At 36.5% G+C, this 19,439-nt stretch overlaps 1 protein-coding gene across 1 annotated transcript in view; it reads right to left on the bottom strand.

Annotated features, from left to right (window-relative positions):
* Positions 1 to 19,439, bottom strand: part of eys (eyes shut homolog) — a 376,512-nt gene that overhangs the window by 218,203 nt on the left and 138,870 nt on the right. The window contains exon 20 of the mRNA XM_067421808.1: positions 12,575 to 12,696. Coding sequence (XP_067277909.1) covers positions 12,575 to 12,696 — 122 coding nt within the window. The remainder of the gene's footprint in view (positions 1 to 12,574; positions 12,697 to 19,439) is intronic.

The following is a 19,439-nucleotide window of genomic DNA, read 5'->3' on the forward strand; positions in this document are numbered from 1 at the left end:
CGTTCTTAAAACCAATCAGAAAAGAAGATATATGAGTCCTTAGTGACCATGTTGACAATTGTACACAGATATTTGCAAAAAGACAAATTAAATATATTCACTGTACATATGGCAGAATAGACCAAAGAAACATTGAATATTTCAGTCACAAAGTGTAGGACTTACAGTTTTTTACAGTTTTGTATACAGTTTTTCCCATATCACAGTAGACAAACCTACCAGAGAAAACATCTGTTTTTTTTGTTTTTTTGTTTTTTGTAATATCAAAATGGTGTTTGTTTAATGATTAAACTTTGCAATTACTCTACACTGATAAAATGACAAACTGAAACCAAACAAGTAAGTATATTGGTTTAAATTTTTTTTTTTTCTTATGTGACATTTAAATTATTGAATGCATTTGTTGAAACTGACATATTTTTTTTCAGGATTCTTGAAAAAGAAAGTTCAAAAGAACAGCATTTATTTAAAATATAAATATTTTTTGTACAATTATTTAAGTCTTTTCTGACACGTTTGATCAATTTCATGCATGCTGAATGAAAGTATTAAAAGCTTTTTTTTTCTAAATAAAAAAAAAAAAAAAAAATTCACACTTTCCATGCTCCCAAGATTCATGTGAGGAAAATACACAAATTTAAGATGCAGTTGTGACACCGTTTTCAATTAAAACAGAATACAGTTATCTTCTCAATGTAAACTACAACAATGCACAATTGAGAAAATGGCGATGACATGCGAGTAGTTTCTTTACAAAGTGACATGGCCTGCAGTAGACCAACTACTTGGCCTGTGGTATCATTTATAAAACTTTCAGTATGATTTCATCCTAAAAGTGTACATACATACAAAAGCTAGATTTTGTGTATGTACAAAAGTTTTCAGATTTATAAAACCATTAGCCAGAACCTGTACAAAAATCCCAGTCAGCAGAAGATTGTGCATATCCACCCTGTCTACTCCCCGAAATCACCATATATGGAGCTTACAATGCCTAGTTTTACTATGCATAATCTCATCTGCATATCATTTCCATGGATATTCCCGACACCATGTTTATCACTGTCAAAGGTACAAGACATGGAAAAATATTAGAAATGGACTATAAATGTAATTTGTGCCTTAAACATTACATTGCTGAAAATCATCCAATATCTTTTTTTTTTATGTTTTAGAATAAATATAGGCTATCAAAATACATAAAAAAATAAAAACAAAACTAAATTGTATAAAATACTTTTTAGAATAGAGCTGATTCATTCATATCTACAGGCCAAATGTTAGGCTATTTTTAATTAAAATCAAATTCATGCATTTATGCTGGTAATGTGAACATATCTTTTGGAATGTATATTCCATTTGTTATGGAAATAAACAGGCCTATTTATTGCAGTGTAAATTTAATTGTCTGACTCTGATTTTCTTGTTGTATCCTTCAATAGAGTGGTATTTTGCATAATTTTGTGAAGATGTCTTTACACGAAATCAACACCTCTGTGGAGCTGCGGTTATACAGTAAGATATTATCATTGGACCTATTCAAACCGGACAATGGGCCATTCAACCACCGAATCTTTCATCCTCTATTAAAGTGTCTGTAATTTCGAAGTCTGCACCACTGATCATCGTTCTGACAAAAATGTTCTGACAAAAAATAATTGATCTGCAGGTTAGATTAAAAGAGGAATTATTATTGGAATTAGCCTATATTTAATCCCATTAAAAAGCATGTCACCGGAAAAGTGATCGAACATAGCAAATCCACGTGTTTATCTAAATTCGTATAATTTTTGTTTAACTTCTACATAAAGAGTAATGACTTTATGTAATTTAGTGCATATCACCATTAATGAAACTGGAACATTCATTTAAATGTGTAAATCACAATGAAAACACAATGAAAATTTTCTAAAAGATTTTGAACGCATGGGTTAGAGTTTGTGTGGAGGTGCGCAAATTTTCCCATCAAGTTTGTTTTTTTATACAGTAACTTATTACTACATCCGAAGTGGTGAACACCTCTTTCAGGGCCTGTGTAATACAGCATGTGTAATGTAGCATTTTTAGTCGTTTTCGCAAATCCATGTGAATGGGGATCATTTTGACAAAACTAGGACTGCCACTAACGACTATTTTTATATCGTTTTATCTATATGGACTAATTTATCGATTAATCTATTGACTAATTGATCAGAATAATTTTCAGCAATTTTAGTTAAAAAAATTTGCCTGGTTAAAACAAGACCATTCTCAGCAGTAACTTAGGCTAGTAGCTCATGATCACACTCCCCATCCTCCTCAAAATTCAAAACTAAAAGGTACAATTATGTAAACCACCATAACCCAAAAAAAAAAAGAAGAGAATATCAGCAAACACGTTTTATATACAATAGTGTTGTCACAAAACCAAAATAATGACTTCGATACGATAGAAGACTAAATTATAATATATATATATATATATATATATATATATATATATATATATATATATCTATAGATATATAGATATATATATATATATATATATATATATATATATATATATATATATATATATATATATATAGGGCTGTCAATCGATTAAAATATTTGATTGTCATGTTAAATCGTAAAATGTTAAATTAAATTTGAATTAAGTTTTTAATACTCTAATCAACATGGGTATGGACAAATATGCATGCTTTATACAAATGTACATTTATTATTAGTGAAACCATACTTATTCAATAATAAAGCATGAAGACTAGATATGTATCAAAGGTCATATATGTTCATCAAAGAACTAGTTCATGTCTCATGTAAGTTCATGTAAAGCCTAAGCTTAAAAAATCAGAATAGACCATTTCAGAATGTTTGTAAACAATCGGCACCAGCATACTTCCGGGTGGCAGAACGCGACCGGCTTCTACTGACAAACTGAAGAGATCCAGCCGGCTACTGTAAACAATTACATAGTTAAAAACGTTGTTGTTGATTAAAGTTGAAACTATGATGAAAACGTGTTGTGTTTGGGGTTGTGCCGTCAGATATACAGCAAAAGGTGTAGGATTGTATCGATTTCCTTCAGAAAAAAGTAAATATATCCAGCAAAACCTGTGGGTGAGGAGGCTAAAGTGAGTGGATGTCGTCAAAAGTGGCACTACAGAGAAGTATTCTCAAAACTGTCCATCTACAAAATCATAGCAGAGCATAATTATCTTCAGCTGGGGAAATTCGAGACTAATATTAGTAAACTTTAGATCTCTTTTAAAGATCAAACTCATTGCCAGTCACTGCCTGAAGTAAAAGTAGGAAGAGACCAAACTTCTAGTGTCATGTAGGCTACTGATCGAATGTCAATAAAAGAAATAGGAAAAGCAAAGCATAGTTGTAGGCTGATGGATGATTGATGCGTGTGCCACATTGGCTTCATCATCACCGCGAGTTTAGTTTGAGTGAATGCCTAACGTTAGAGGAGTAGTGCTAGTCTACAGCACGCTATCCTTTTGACCGTTAGAAGCTCACGTCTGTGCCGTCTGATCCGACTCCAAGCAACAGAAAAAGATCATAGCCTTTTTTAGTTAGATAACAGGGAAATAGACCATCTACGAAAATAACTACTCAATGGTAGGCTAAGGCTCATTTAAAAATTATGGTAGTAGATTAGCGCAACAGCTACTGGAGCAAGTTTCGGCATTTCATGTACTGCTATCTTCTGAATTAGTTAATCAGTTCCTTAATAACCATCTTATCTTTGTCTGAATCCCAAGCAATTTACTTGCATTGCCATAGGAACGCTTCGGCTTTTGCCACCCGGAAGGTCGTTTATTGCTGTTGTGACGTCATGGTGAATTGACGTATAAGCAGTGATTTCTCTCATTTTAAGATTATAAATAAAGGGATTTTTTACACTGGCAGTTTAATTCAGAACAGGGCACAGTTCATATGAAAAATTGGTAATGTGAAAGCTGTCATGCGGACCTGGGAGCGCATCAGTACCACACCATACCCGGAGGAGGTCCATATTACACCAGTAGAAATATAGTGCGGCCCCTTTAAAGGGTTAGTTGACCCCAAAATGAAATTGATGTCATTAATTACTCACCCCAATGTTGTTCCACACCCTTAAGACCTCCGTTCATCTTCAGGACACAGTTTAAGATATTTTATATTTAGTCCGACAGTCCAACACTATACTGTCCATGTCCAGAAAGGGAATAAAACTTGTATACACTTAGATACGCTGTCGGACTAAATATAAAATATCTAAAACTGTCTTCTGAAGATGAACAGAGGTCTTACGGGTGTGGAACGACATAAGGGTGAGTCATTAATTACATCAATTTTATTTTTAAGAGATGTGCTGGTATTTTTTGTGTGTATGTGTGCCTAACTGTTCCTTGATTCACGCAAACATTGTGAGACACGGACTTGTTCAGAAAAGTAACCTTTGTATTAGTTTTAGCCAATTGTAATGTTTTTAGTTTAATAATCCACATGTACTGTTAGTGGGGATGGCAATGATTTACCTCAGACATGAGCGAGAGTGAGCTTGCAGTGTATTCGTGCATCGCGCTCGTACTGTAGAGAATGTGCTCAGTGTAAAAAGACACTTTTCTTTCGCACTGGAGTCCAATACAAGTTATATATAAACAGAATATATGGTAGCATGTAGGAAATAAATGCACTTTTGGTTTAGAATAGTAATATTAATGCTAACCATTTTATTTCCATATTAATATTTGCTGCTGCATCTTTTATGTCACATACATACATACATATATATATACGCTTACTCAGTAGGCTACGCGCTGAATGCTCGTGGCAAAATGGCTATTGCGTTTAACAAACCAGAAATAGAAGATCCTCCAATAACCAACAGGTCTGGAGTTTGGGTGAACTTTGGATTCTTTGTAAGCTATGATGGTGTTGGCAAGAGTGATATGGATTAAAAAACAACGGTATGTCGCATTTGCTGATGGTACAGCAGCCGGAATAATTCATGTCATGTCAATCAACTCATTTACGCCATTTACGCCACTCATTTAAGACGATAAAAAGGAGAAACAGCCACAAACTATCCCACAAACTATCCCCGCAGCATTTAGACAGACAGTTCCAACTTATTCAAATGGCAAAAGACATCACCGCGGCGAGTGGTCCATTTATAGCCGCGGATATGAGACCTAACGCCCGTTTCACACATACTCCGTCTGCAGTGCGTGTGCGGTGCGTATTTTTTTCAGTACCCATGTTAACGGATGACAGCTTTCACACTGCACGCGGATGCGGCCCGTCAGTCTGTTCCAGGAGCGTTGCGTCTGCAGCAGTGCACGGATCGTTTTCGTAGTCTATTTTTGCTGCGCTGCGTTGCGTTGCTGCATTAAAGTGATAGAACATTGTTCGCATTAAAATAAACGTGTACTGACGCGAAAATCTAGTAATTTCACCACGGATGCATATCACTTCAAATATACTCTTGTTTCAAAGTCAACACATGGCTTTTTTTCTCAAGTAAAGCAACAAAACGACACCTTACCTGGCATTTAGGTAAAAACAAATGTGCTATAATGGATAGCACTCGTACTTTCTTGGAGGTGAAAAGCAAAGTTCTTTTTGACCTGCAGGATTTCTTTTAAAAGGGTGTAAAACGAAAGAAAAGACGAGAGTCGGCTGTTTTTGAATAGACTATTGTAAGTTTCTAATTTAAAATGTTTGTGATTTAAGGCTATAAACTATGTTTAAATGTTTTGCCACTTGTGTGAGCTAAATCTAAAGTATATAAATATGAATAAATGAATTTAATAAAATGTTGTTTAATTGTAGTAGGCTACGTAACCTGACTTCTATTAAAGAGTAAACAAAGAAAATTGGAATTCTGACGAGGCATGTTCAGTAAAAACTTTTGGATTTTAAATAAAAAATAATGAATCAATGCTGTGTTTGTGGTGTGCAACAGCGGATCAGTTGCGGACTTCAAACGCAGCATATGTGAAAGCACTACAGGGTGTTGGGCTCCTGCAACGCACACGCAACGAAACACGCACCACACACGCTAATGTAAAGAGCTAAAGTCTTATTCCTGTAACTACATAGAAGATGGGTAAAGTATAGCTCCATCATTGTTCAATGTAAAAAAAAAATCATACTTTGTTAGTTTTAATAAAAAAATAATAAAAAAAGGTAATTTATCTGCCAATTTTTCTTTTTGCTGTATCTAAAACATACCGAACCGTACCGAACCGAAACGTGACACAAGTGTATCGTATCGAACCGAACCGTGAATTTTGCGAACCGTTACACCCCTAATATATATATATATATATATATATATATATATATATATATATATATATATATATATATATATATATGTATGTATGTCACATACACGGGGCCAAGCAAAGCGGCCTTATCAGCTTCTTTGTTAATGTTCACTCATGGTTTGTTGTTGTCGTGACTCCGGAGCGCTAGTTGGTGTTCCAGTATAATCGGTCTGTCGAAACTCGTTCATTGAAAAACGTTCCGCGATGCAAAAATAAGTGTGGTCATTTTTTTTTTTTTTTTTCGTAATTAATTAACGTGTTAAAGTCACGTAATTAATTAATCTTAATTAACGCGTTAAAGTCCCGGCCCTAATATATATATATATATTATATATATATATATATATATATATATATATATATATATATATATATATATATATATATATATATATATATATATATATATATATATAAACCCTAAACACTCATTTGGTCAGCATGTTCCTGCCCTGCTTTTTGACAATAGCATAGTCACTCTATAAATTAACTATACACTGATTCTTATATATTACTATATTAAAATATATAACATATTAAAGTCAAGCATGGGATGATTTTCTATTTTATTTTGTTGTCTGATTAACATTAATCACACAGAATATTATGCCCAGCCCTTTAAGAGCTGCACGGACCAACTGCATTGTAACACATGATTTCTCACTCAACACTGTATACGTTCACTAAACACATACCGACTGTGTTTACCTGAATACTCGCCAGGAGTGCATTCTTACATATTTTTGACCATTCAGCCCCAATAATCCGCAAAACTGACATCACAATCTGTCTGAGTGAAAGGTGTGCGCGCGGCAGGTCAGAAATTAAGGAATACTGCTGTCATTTTTAATGTACTGGTACTAATACAATTTCATATCGTACCCAACACACCTAGTCGACTATAAACATTGACGTCGACTAATTATCAGCGTCGATGCAGTCGATTGTATCGACCAATTGCGACAGACCTAGACAAAACCTTTGTTTTTAATACGCTGTCAGAAAAAAAGTACATTGCTGTCACTGGGGCTCTACTGATATTTAGCATTTGGGGGTGAGTAAGGTACAAAGATGACCAAAGATAAAAAAAATTTTTTGAGAGTGTAGATTGTTGTGTAAACACCCTAAATTAAAACATTTTAGGTGTCAGGGAAGATAAATTCACATAGCTTTGAAAGAACATGAGACAGTGATGACAGAACCTTCATTTTCTGGTTGACCATCTCTTTAAGACACAAGAACAGCGTATTGAAATCTTTTCGAATTCCATTGTGTGAAATTACTTGGGAAAATGATATTGTACTATTAAAATATTCATTCATGTAAAGACCGACTGACAGTCCTGGCACACAGTGACCTTGTAGCATAAAAGCAAATTCCCTCAGGGGCAGACTACGATTTGGCTTAGCCCTGTGGTGCTTTACACTAATGAATGTCATACGTCTCTGAAAATCCCTTTTTGTTCATTTTAGACTAGGATTACAATGTATGCCATGAACTAAACTCTTACAAATTAAACCTTCAACTTAATTTCTGGGGGCAAAAAACACACAATGGCTATTTTAAATAGGCCAGACATGCTACTTCTACATATGTTATTAGAAAAAAATGCGCAACGAGTCTTAAATGTTAAATATATGGTAGAAATGCAAATGTAAATCATAGAGGGCAAATTTTTAAACCTTCCTTCTTTTTTTATCATAATACAAAATTGGCGGCCCATTAAATACAGTATATTATTGAAAGAAAATATATGAAAATGACATTTGAGTTCATCCTGACTTAAACACCCCTTTAAAATAGCTTGAAATGCACAATTTTCTGTCCAGTTGATGTATTTCCTGTTAAAACAGCAAACCAGGACAAGACATATCAAATAGATTGTCTCTTTCTCTCTTTTAAACTAGTCAAGTCACCTTTAATTATACAGCGCTTTATATAATACAGATTTTTTTTAAAGCAAGAATGCTGCATTTTGGCTGTTGTTCAGTTTAAGTCAGTTCAGTGTTGATTCAGTTCCATTGTCAATTTTTAAATTAAATCATTTCATCTATAAAGCTAGCCTGGATGCCAGTTGAACTCAGCCCCGCCCACCACATTTGAGCTTGGGCAGTTCGGTCTGGACTTGATCCATAGAGGAGTAATTATGCCCGAACAGAAACTGTTCGGTCCAATCAAATTGTCAAGGCGGGCTTTAGACGATGACAGATGATGAGAGAGATGATGAACAGTAAAGTAATCATCCACGTCATCAAAGGCGCTTGGGTTGAAATTATTCAAATCCTAAATGGAGAACTTGCTCGTATATGCATTCACCTTCACCATTTCTCAAAGAAACGATGATTGTGTACTCTGTGTATCCTTAAAATCTTTTTTTAATAATTTATCACCATCTGATACATGGTGTTGAATAATAAAGGTGTCATATAATGGTTCTAACATTTTTTTATGCGGTTTTAGGTCTAAAAAATTCAATATATTACACATACTGTACATTACTCTTGATCCTCTATTCCCTGCATAATTTTTTTTACAAAGCTCACCGTTCTGAAAAGCACGATGCGTTTACACTGATTGGCCAGCGATCCAGTGCATTGGTAATTGGTCCGTCTTAGGGAAATGTCACGCTTCTTACCATATTTGGAACATCAGCTCCCAAAGCAAAATCGACAGATGATAATGTCAGTCCTACCTTATTAATTCGAACCTGAATCTGATCCAGATGATGCAGATGACCAAGCTGATCGATCAATGTTGCCAGCGCAACTGAACCAAAAAGTATCAGATTGGTAAATTTGCATTTGTTGTTATAAAAACGACAAAGACCTGAAACGGTCTGTTTTCCTCCAAGGTGTTAGAAACAGTCCTAACACGTGCAGCACAGTCAAAGATTTGGGTTGTACTGTTCTGGAACACTGTTGTAACTAAAGCTTAGCCATTGTTTTCTAATCGTCCACTCTTTTGGAAGGCCAAACATCTCTGTTACGTATGTAACCCTCGTTCCCTTTCAGTCGGTCACGTTCGACGTACGTCAGACTTAGACCAACGAATTGAGATCAGATCCCAATTCGTCGGCCTAAATTCGTCGGCCTACGTACGTCGAATGTGACCGACTGAAAGGGAACTAAATAGTTTGGCTTTCAGAACGGAAAAAAAAAAACAGCGGCAACAATTCTGCAGTGAGAATGAATGAGGCATTTAAATAGCGCTTTAATATGTACTACTGTACACCCAAAGCGCTTTACACTCATGTCAGGGGTCTCTCCTCAACCACCACCAGTGTGCAGCATCCACCTGGATGATGCAACGGCAGCCACAGTACAACGGTGCGCTCACCACACACCAGCGATAGGTGGAGAGGAGAGAGGGTGATAGAGCCAACTCAGTGGGGATTTTTAGGAGGCCATGATTGGTAAGGGCCAATGGAGGGAATTTGGCCTGGACACTGGCCTGGATTTTTAATGACCACAGAGTTAGGACCTCGGTTTATCGTCTCATCCAAAGGATGGTGTTTGTTACAGTACAGTGTCCCCATCACTATACTGGGGTCTTAGGATCTACAAAGACCACAGGGTGAGCACCCACTTCTGGCCTCACTAACACCTCCTCCAGCAGCAAAATGATTTTCCCAGTTGGCCTCCCATCCAGGTACTGACCCTGCTTGGGCTACAGGGTGATATGGCTGCTGCATAATAAAAGTCACGCCCTCTTTCTTTGCGAATATGGTGTTATGAAACTGCCCCCGCATACGAAGACGTAGAGATGTAGAAGTGTGTTTGAACGAGGTGTTTTAGGAAGATGTGACTGAGACTTAACTTTTACAAAGAACATCTATGGGTTTGAGACTTTGAGCTTTGTAACTCTTACTCTGAAGATCTTATACATGCACAAACAGCTACATAACACACTAAAGAGAAAGGAAAACAAGAAATTGCATGACCCCTTTAAGTCAGTAAGCTTAGTTTGCATCACAAGTATAAATAATACACTAGCAATGCTTACAAACATGGACTATAAGCAAGAAATCTCCAAATGTTTTCTTTAAAAGCTATGCAAACTTTGAACAAAACACAGTTTTACTTTGTCTTGGCATTCATAGTCAAAACTGAATCACTGTTGGGAGATTTCTGGACAGCTGAGGGGATTTATAGGTTAATTGCACTATTGGTCTGAGAAGCATTAAATCCCAGACAGCTGGAAGTAGGACACTGGGAGGTTAGAGCAGTGAGCTGGGATTATATTTACCAGAGTGAATCCCAGAGAGTGCCGGAGGTATCTGCATTCCACTTGGTGGCAGTGATCAAACAGCTGTGCTGCCAATCCCTGTCTTGAACACATCCTCTACTCTCTCTCTCTTTTCCTTCAGTCTATTTTCTTCCCTTCGTCTCTGTCTCTCTCTCTTCCCTCCGCTGCCCTTAGCAAGAGGGCACATTAGGTAATACAGAAGCAGCAGCTTTTTTCTCAGGAGAGACACCGATTGAGAGAAACCTCCTCCTGCTGTGCTCCATTGATTGATTCATTTGTTTTACCTGCCATCTGCAATTCATTATCTCTCACATTTGTGAGAGCGGAGTCTGTATCTACGTGATGAGAGAATAGGTGACTAAATGCAGTACTACTCTTTATATAACGTTTTTTCTTAGGGTAAAATTACATTTTTAAATCAACTAGTCAGTGGGTTGCCTGAACAACCATCAGTCAGCTTCACATGATCCTGACTGGATGCATATGACAGTTTTGCATTCAAAAATAGGACACTACTAGATTTGTCAGAATGCAGAATATTTTTACATAAAATACTACAAGCACAAAAATACAATTAAAATTGTATATCAACATTTTGGAGATGACCTCAAAGTTGACACATTATGGGACCTATCTAAATGAGCTGAGCTGATGGTCTGAAGCACATGGCACAGGCCACTTGGGGTGTGTCCTAATCCACTTTTGCAAGTTTAACGACGGAAAAACGGTCCAAAAGGATTGTACCTAGTCTCTTAATGAGTCATGGGTGTGTTTTGGGGCATGATGCACAGTAAACAAATTATAGTCGCATATCCCATTCCCTTTAAAAGCCAGTTGCACTTGCACCATGGGGGATTCGCTATTTACAGGAGGAATTTGTGAGCAGGAATCCTTTTATTTGTAATATTTCAAAATGTTTGTGTACTGCTGCGCATTCCTGTGTGTGTAATCAGCAGATTGTGCGCGTGTTGTGCACCCGCCTACAGGCGCATATTACTAACATGCCCTTTACCTAACACAAAAAATACTGTGCCATTGACTTTAGGCCAGATTTTTTCGTCTGTGCACAATGCGTCTGAACACCTAGTTTTCAGACGAGCATGCTCATGGGCGAGTGCATTTGCTATTTAAACAACGTGGCACTCAATGTGAAAAAGATAACTGTCAGGCTGAAACTAGCAAAAAACACTTGCTAGTTTGGTGTTGCATTGCACAGGGTGTATGATATGGCCCATGGTCTAAAGGCCTCCAACTCTTTAATGTATTTAAGCTGGCTTTTCATACATGAAATTGTTAACCCATGGTCATTCCTAATCCAGGTCAAGTGTTAATTAATCCTGGGTTGTCAAGTTTCATGAACTCACACTGCATATTTGTGAACCCTGGCTTAGCAATCTTATTTACATATTTATTAGGTCAGTAAAATAGAAATTAACATTCTTATTTGGACCGTGATGTAGAAAGCACATGAATAGTTAATCAGGCAAGGATTGTTGGTTGTCTGTATAGCCATTACATTTTAGTATCACAGTTTCACATTACACTCTTTTGGCACCCCAATTTGGAAGCTAAATCTTTCTTACTAACCCACTCCAAATTAAAATTCAAAACCTAGAGATAAAAGTCTTCAAATGTAAAGATAACTCAGGGTTAAGTGCCATGTGAAAAACCCTACAGATGCAACTATGAATTTATATTTACATTACATTTATTCATTTAGCAGACAATTTTATCCAAGGTAATTTACAAATGAGAAAAACAACAAAGCAATTACATTAGAACTGCTAACAACAAAAGGTTTAAAGCATTGTCTAGAATAGTGTTTAAAGCGAATGGAAGAATACATTTTTCTTAAAAGAGTCAGCTCCAGCAAATAATGGGAAGAGGTGTTTTTAGCCATTCAATAAATAAAATAAATAAACAAAATCTTCATAAACCGGACAACCTCATTAATCAACATGCAGGTTGCTGTTTGGACAACTAGTCAACCACGTGACACATCTCAGCCTGTCAGAACCCACCTGTAAGCGTTGAGGAGGTCTGTACAGGTGCCGTTGTTTTTACAGGGGTTTGATGAACATTCATCGGTCTCCCATTGACAGAACTCCCCCTCCCAGCCGGGTAGACAGAGGCAGTTGTAACTCTGAAATGCAAATGAAGTCAGCTAATGAAAACACAATAAACAGCGGTGTAAATCTTTTATCTAACCCTTGCCTTGATTTAGATAAATACAGCATATACTGCCAATGATCACACAGTTCACCTGAAAATGTCTTCGTTTAAGCATTTATTTTAAAAGAACAGAACAACAGATTCCAGCTAAGCATCGTGGTGTTAAAGCAATAATACAAATTTAAATATTCTCATGACAACTTATTATACTTGTGATAATTTGTATGAAATGCTGAAAATACTCAACACTTGGCTAGTGTGAAAATGCACATCTACAAATACTATATACACAATGTACACTACCATTCAAATGTTCAGGGTCGGAAAGATGTATCTTATATTCCGTAAGGCTGTATTAAATGTGTTCATGTATAATGCTATCATACTGTGTTTTTTTTATGAAAAGAAAGATATCTAATAACAGATATAATCACAGCTCTAATAACGAAAGCATAAAAAAGAAAGAAAAGTACATGTTTCTGAATATACATGTAGTGTTTTGTACTAACCTTCCCTATGGGGATTTATTGTATTATACTGTATGTGTACTTTCCAATCCATCTCTGTTTCTCTGAATAAATGAATACACGCAAGGCATATTGTGTAGTTTAGGTGTATATTATAATGTGTACTGAGGCCATTCTGTGGGCAGCTTCAACTCTCAACCCACCTACTATTAACTCCAAATGTATTTAGTTTTCCAAGTTGTTATCTTTACGGAAGAGCAACCATTGCTATGCAAATGCACTCTCTCAACCACCCACCACTGTGCATCAGATATTCAGGCATGTCTTTAAAGGCATGCAAACTATTAATTTTGGCATAAATTACTAAAGAAATCTGCATGAACCACACATTTCAAAGAGAAATATTCAGAATTACACTCCATACAAAAAAAAGAAGAAGAAAAAACAGCGCTTGAAGTGGATGAATGCATGCTCCCTACTTAGTGCTCAAGCAGCAGATACAACTGTAAATGCATTTTCTTCTTTTTTCTTCAGACATGCTGTCCTTTCCGTCTCGGTGAGTTTACGGACGTCTCTCCCCTCCACTTTGCCATTAAAGTTTTCATTATGAAGATGAATCACTGCGGGTGGTTTGCTGTCTGATATTTCGCATGGCAAAGGTTTATTCGGTCTCATCCCATGCAATGGAAATGAGTGCAGGTTTGCAGAGTCAAGGCATGGTTAGAGTTCTTCATCATGGCTGCCCTGAGGGTTGATCCCGGAGTGCATGCTAATCTGTGCTTCACCCAGACGCAGACACAGTGTTAAGCTCTGCCTAATGTAATTTGAGCACCGCAGGCCTTATTCATAAGACAGAAGAAGCTATGCAGACATGGTGTGATAGATCAGATGCCTCCAGAAGACTTCTGTTTTTCACCCCTGGCTAAGGATAGTATAATCTTATTTAGGCTGTTAAATCATCAGCTGGGATCGTGGCTCTCCCGAGAAACCCGGGGTTATGAGGGGTATTTTTATTTTAACAGAAGTAAATAAATAACTACATAAACACTGCCAGGAAGTAAACCGCAATCTGTGAGAGGGATTTCGAAAAGCTTGCTCCCGTCTCCACATGAAGTTGCACGAGAAAACTTCTTTTTGGAATGAGATAATTGCGACAGAATGAGTTGGTTAGACTTCTCTCATCTACTGTATGTGTGATGAATTACTGCGTAATAGTGCAGTAAATTGCTTCTCTGAAAGACAACAACAACAACAAAAAAAAAATAAACATTCAAATCTCTTCATATCTTATGAATAGCATGTGCATATTAAATATTTTGTAGCAGTACTCAAAATCAGCGTAGATGACAAGCGATGCTATTAATTAAATACTTAATGTTTACAATTGAGCAAGTCAAATAGGCTGTTAAAATAAAACACTGAACTGCAAAGAGATGATTTGGAAAATAAAACTACTGGGTTAATTGGAATTCAAAGAAGCACCTGCTAAATATTACAAAATAACGATTAGTAATTGTAATAATAATTAACTCCAAGACGTTTTCTAAAGTAGTCACTTAATTAACATAAAAAAGCAATATACAATATTATGCATGTTATCTTAAACTATTACTGAACGTGACAAAATTAGGAAGAACAGTTGTTGGCTATAAGTCAAAAGATAGAACCATATTCATTTTTCATGCCCTGGCACATGCTAGGGCAACAGTAAACAAAATTATGGAAGAAAAAGAATGGCAAACGTATTTCAATATATATATATATATAACCTGTCAAAGGTTCTAGAGAAGGAAGCCACCTCTCAGCTCCACAACCATCTAAAAAATAACAACCTATTTTAGATTTTTCAATCAGGCTTTCGCTCGGCACACAGCACCGAAACAGCTCTGCTTAGGGTGACAAATGACCTTCTAATGACAGCTGATTCAGGATCACCATCACTGCTCATTCTCCTCGACCTATCAGCGGCATTCGACACAGTGGACCATACCATCCTCCTGAATCGCCTCCACAATACAGCTGGACTATCAGGAGCAGCACTGCAGTGGTTTCAGTCCTACCTTTCTGGCAGGACTGAACGTGTTATATTGGGTGATTGCGAGTCCAGGCTGCTCCCTGTTACATGTGGTGTTCCGCAGGGGTCAGCTCTCGGACCAATCCTATTCATCCTCTACATCAGGGGTCTAAAACTAAAATAGCTTGGGGTCCAGTAAATAAACCTTCCTCACTGGCCGAGGTTCGGACGGTTATATACCTAAAAACATGAATTGATGTCTTTTTGCCAGACTAAAGAAATTTGTGTAGATTAAAAAAATGTCTTTATTGAACAAAATATAGTATGTTCTCATATAGATAAACATGTCTTTTCATATTGTTAAAGCAATAGGTAATCCTTTAATAAATGTATCTCATTTTGAGGTTGTTCTGTTTAAGTTGTGTTGGTACAAAATATCTAATTCAACCAGTAGCCATGTCTGACAAAAAATGATGAATGAAAAAATGCCTTCATCTCTAAATCTGCACTGAAAATAATTAATATCAACATTACTAGCAACTAAAGTGCTTTTTCTGCTGAACTAAGATAAACAGTAACAATCAATGAACACAAACCCTCCTGGTTAGAAAACAAAACAGAAATCTCATAACATAATTTGATGTTCATTCACATGTATAGTCTCTACCTAACTAAATGTAGGCTATCTTCAGCACTGCTCTCTCTGTGCTTCAAATTGCACTGGTAAAAAATCATTAGCAATATCATCCAGAAACACAAACAGGCAAAAATCAAGTGCCACCAGTGTTGGAAAAATGAAAAAAAGTGCAAGAAACATTTTATCTCTTCATTTACATTTATGCATTTGGCAGACGTTTTATCCAAAGCGACTTACATTCAATGTACACATTTTTACATTATTGTCAGTTCTTGCTTTCCCTGGGAATCAAACCCATGACCTTGGCCTTGCTAGCGCCACGCTCTACTGGTTGAGCTACAGGAAAGCCTACAGGAAAGCATTTCAACTGTTCCTTTAAATCCAACGTAAATAACCTCAAATAAAATTTCAAAAGGCTGAGCTGAGTTGTACTTAAAGACGGAACGGTGTGTAAACTCACTCGTTAACATAGGAGCCGAAATAAAAACGGACATGCCACGAGCTGCACGATTTAATAAATTTATATTATATTTCCCTCAAATCGTCCATGTACATACATACTTATTTCACCCTGTGCTACAAGATACACCCATCGTGCAGTTCTTCTGTCAGAAGTCGATTCAAAACTGAGCTCGCGCGTATGTGTGCGTCCGGTGTGAGATCCTGAGACGCACGCGGAGCTGAGCTGAGCGTCTGGTGAACGTGCGACCCCTGTAACTGTCAACGCGATTGATTATTTAATCACATGAAATGTGATTATTTATTTTTTATTTTTTAAATCGCATTTGACATTTAGTTATTTCATTACGTCAAAAGGCTTCGCGGTCCGGATGGATGCATCTCAAGGTCCACATCCGGACCGGAGTCCGCCAGTTGCCGACCCCTGCTCTATATGCTTCCCCTCGGTCCTTTCATTAGCAGACATGGACTATCTTTTCATTGTAATGCTGATGGCGCGCAACTTTATTTAAAACTGCCCCAAGCCCCACAACAGCTCTGTCACGACTCACGACATGTCTTGAGGAGATTAAGACATGGATGGGAACTAACTTGCTCCAGCTGAACTCCAGTAAAACTGAGGCACTACTGGTTGGCACCCCTCATCAGATCCACTCCTCTCCCTTATCCCAGCTCATCTTTGACAGCCAGGGCATCACTTTCTCCTCCTCAGTCACAATCCTAGGGGTTTGGTTTGACCCCCAGCTGACCTTCAATGACCATATTAAACACATCTGCAAAACCTCCTTCCACCACCTTCAAAACATCTCCAAACTCTGTCCCCTTTTAACCTTTCCAGATGCAGAGAAACTTGTCCATGCCTTTGTCTCCACCAGGCTGGACTACAGCAACGGACTCTTCTGTGGAATTTCCGGCAGAAATATCCAGATGCTTCAATACATCCAGAACAGTGCTGCCAGTCCTTATGCGAGTACGTAAATATGATCACATAACTCCCATCCTACACTCATTTCACTGGCTCCCTGTTTCATCCCGGATCAACTACAAAATCCTCTTGCTCACACATAAATGCATGACCGGACATGCACCTCCATATCTACAGGAACTCATCACTCTGAAATCCTCCACCTGCACCCTCAGATCATCAGGCCACCTGCTTCTTCAAGTCCCCATCACCAGGCTTCGTACCATGGGAGATCAAGCTTTCTGCTCGGCTGCACTGCGGCTTTGGAACTGCCTTCCCAGTGAGCTGAGAGCAGTACAGAGCCTCGACCTGTTTAAAGTCGAACTGAAGATTTTTCTGTTCAGAAAGGCTTTTACGTGTTGATTGTTTGTATTATTCTATATTTTTTACTTATATATATATATATATATATATATATATATATATATATATACACACATATACTCCCATGGTACGAAGCCTGGTGATGGGGCTTCGAAAAAGCAGGTGGCCTAATGATCATATATATATATATATATATATATATATATGCACGCATTGCTTGCTCTATTTCTGTGAATCCATTTGTGTCCCCACCACCTGCTGGCCAAAAGCATACTTTGTTACGCGAGCATATGTGCGCACAGTCGAACGCACAGCCTTACAAAGTATTCAACTTTTGACTCGTATGTGTACAGAGGCGTTTGACACATGCACAGTTTTGAGCAATCTCCCACCATGAGATACAACCCATGTAAATACTGCAAGAAAAATTAAATGTGCAACCTACGTTAAAAAATGTCTGGCGAGCTCGTTGCTGAACCTCGTGTATGGGTAAAAAGTGAAGTATACTTTGGCCTTAATGGCAGATGGAGTTTAAATATGGGTACTCTACTGCTATTAATGCAGTTCCTGGGTGTGAAATGTTGAATTTTGACGAATTGGAATGCGAATTTGTAAAGTGAAATACAATGGAACAAAAATTGCTTGTCGAATATTATAGATTGTATTTTTAAACAGAATTAATATTTTAGTGAAATCTCAAAGGTGAATATGGATTGTTGAATTTTTTATAATGAAAATGTGTGAAATGTTTGGAATTGAAATGTAAGCCCTAAAATACAATGAATTAACCATGTGCATCCTTATGGACATTTTTGACTTTTGTCTTTTTTATTGATAATTTTGCCTGTGTTAATGCCAGTTGCATACATTTTGGCATGGGTGTGTATTTTCATTGGAATAATTTATTTTACTAATTCACACCCATTTCCTTTAATACATCTATTTTGTACAAGGTATATAGTTTCTGTCAGGACCTTTTAGACTAAAATTTTCCCATTGGAACTCATTAAAACTCAATTTCAGTGTCATTTAAAACTATATTTGACAAAAAACAAACAAAATAATTTTTTTTTAAACAGTTATACCTATAAAGCAAATACTTTATTCCTGTTTTCTACTTATGCATATTTTAGAGCCAATTGGATAACTTATGTAGCTATAAATCACAAATCAAAGCACTGTGTGTACCAGTTAAGCTTTGCTGACATCTAAGGAAAAAATTTGACACTGCGCCAAAATAAAATGTTACTGAAAGCAATTTTTTTTAGATATCAATCTCAAAATTTTAACATAAACTTGTTTAGATTTTAGCTTTGATTTTCTAGCAGTTTGAGTGCAACATGTTTCATAAAATATATATTTTATATAAAATAATGTTCACAAATAATTTTCATAAACTTAAACCTCTATATTAACTTGTATAACTTTGTTGGCTTCACTTTTTCAACGTTTTACTTCAACAATAATCTGTCAAGTGTCTTCTTTAAAATGAGACCTTAAAACTTACCAAATGAGACCAAAGAGACCAAAAGTCTGTGTTCCCAACATTATTTTTTTTATGACAGTTTTAAACCATGGATATTTTTGTCTTCAATGGACCTATGTGTGGAACTTTTTTTTAAACTGATGCACAAGGGTTAAAATACAAGCACGGTTAATGCAATGCATATTTTTTTAAGTAGTGCAAATCAACAAGCTTTTTTATTTGAAATTATTTTGCCATTATTTTACTTCTATATAAAACAGAACCACAAAACCATAGCTGAAATAAATATGAAGGTACATCTAAAACTCATTTGAACAACAACAAACATAAAACAGCCTTATATATTATTGAAAAGCGCTTATT

Source organism: Pseudorasbora parva, chromosome 17, assembly GCF_024679245.1.
Source record: "Pseudorasbora parva isolate DD20220531a chromosome 17, ASM2467924v1, whole genome shotgun sequence".
NCBI classification, from domain to species: Eukaryota; Metazoa; Chordata; class Actinopteri; order Cypriniformes; family Gobionidae; genus Pseudorasbora; species Pseudorasbora parva.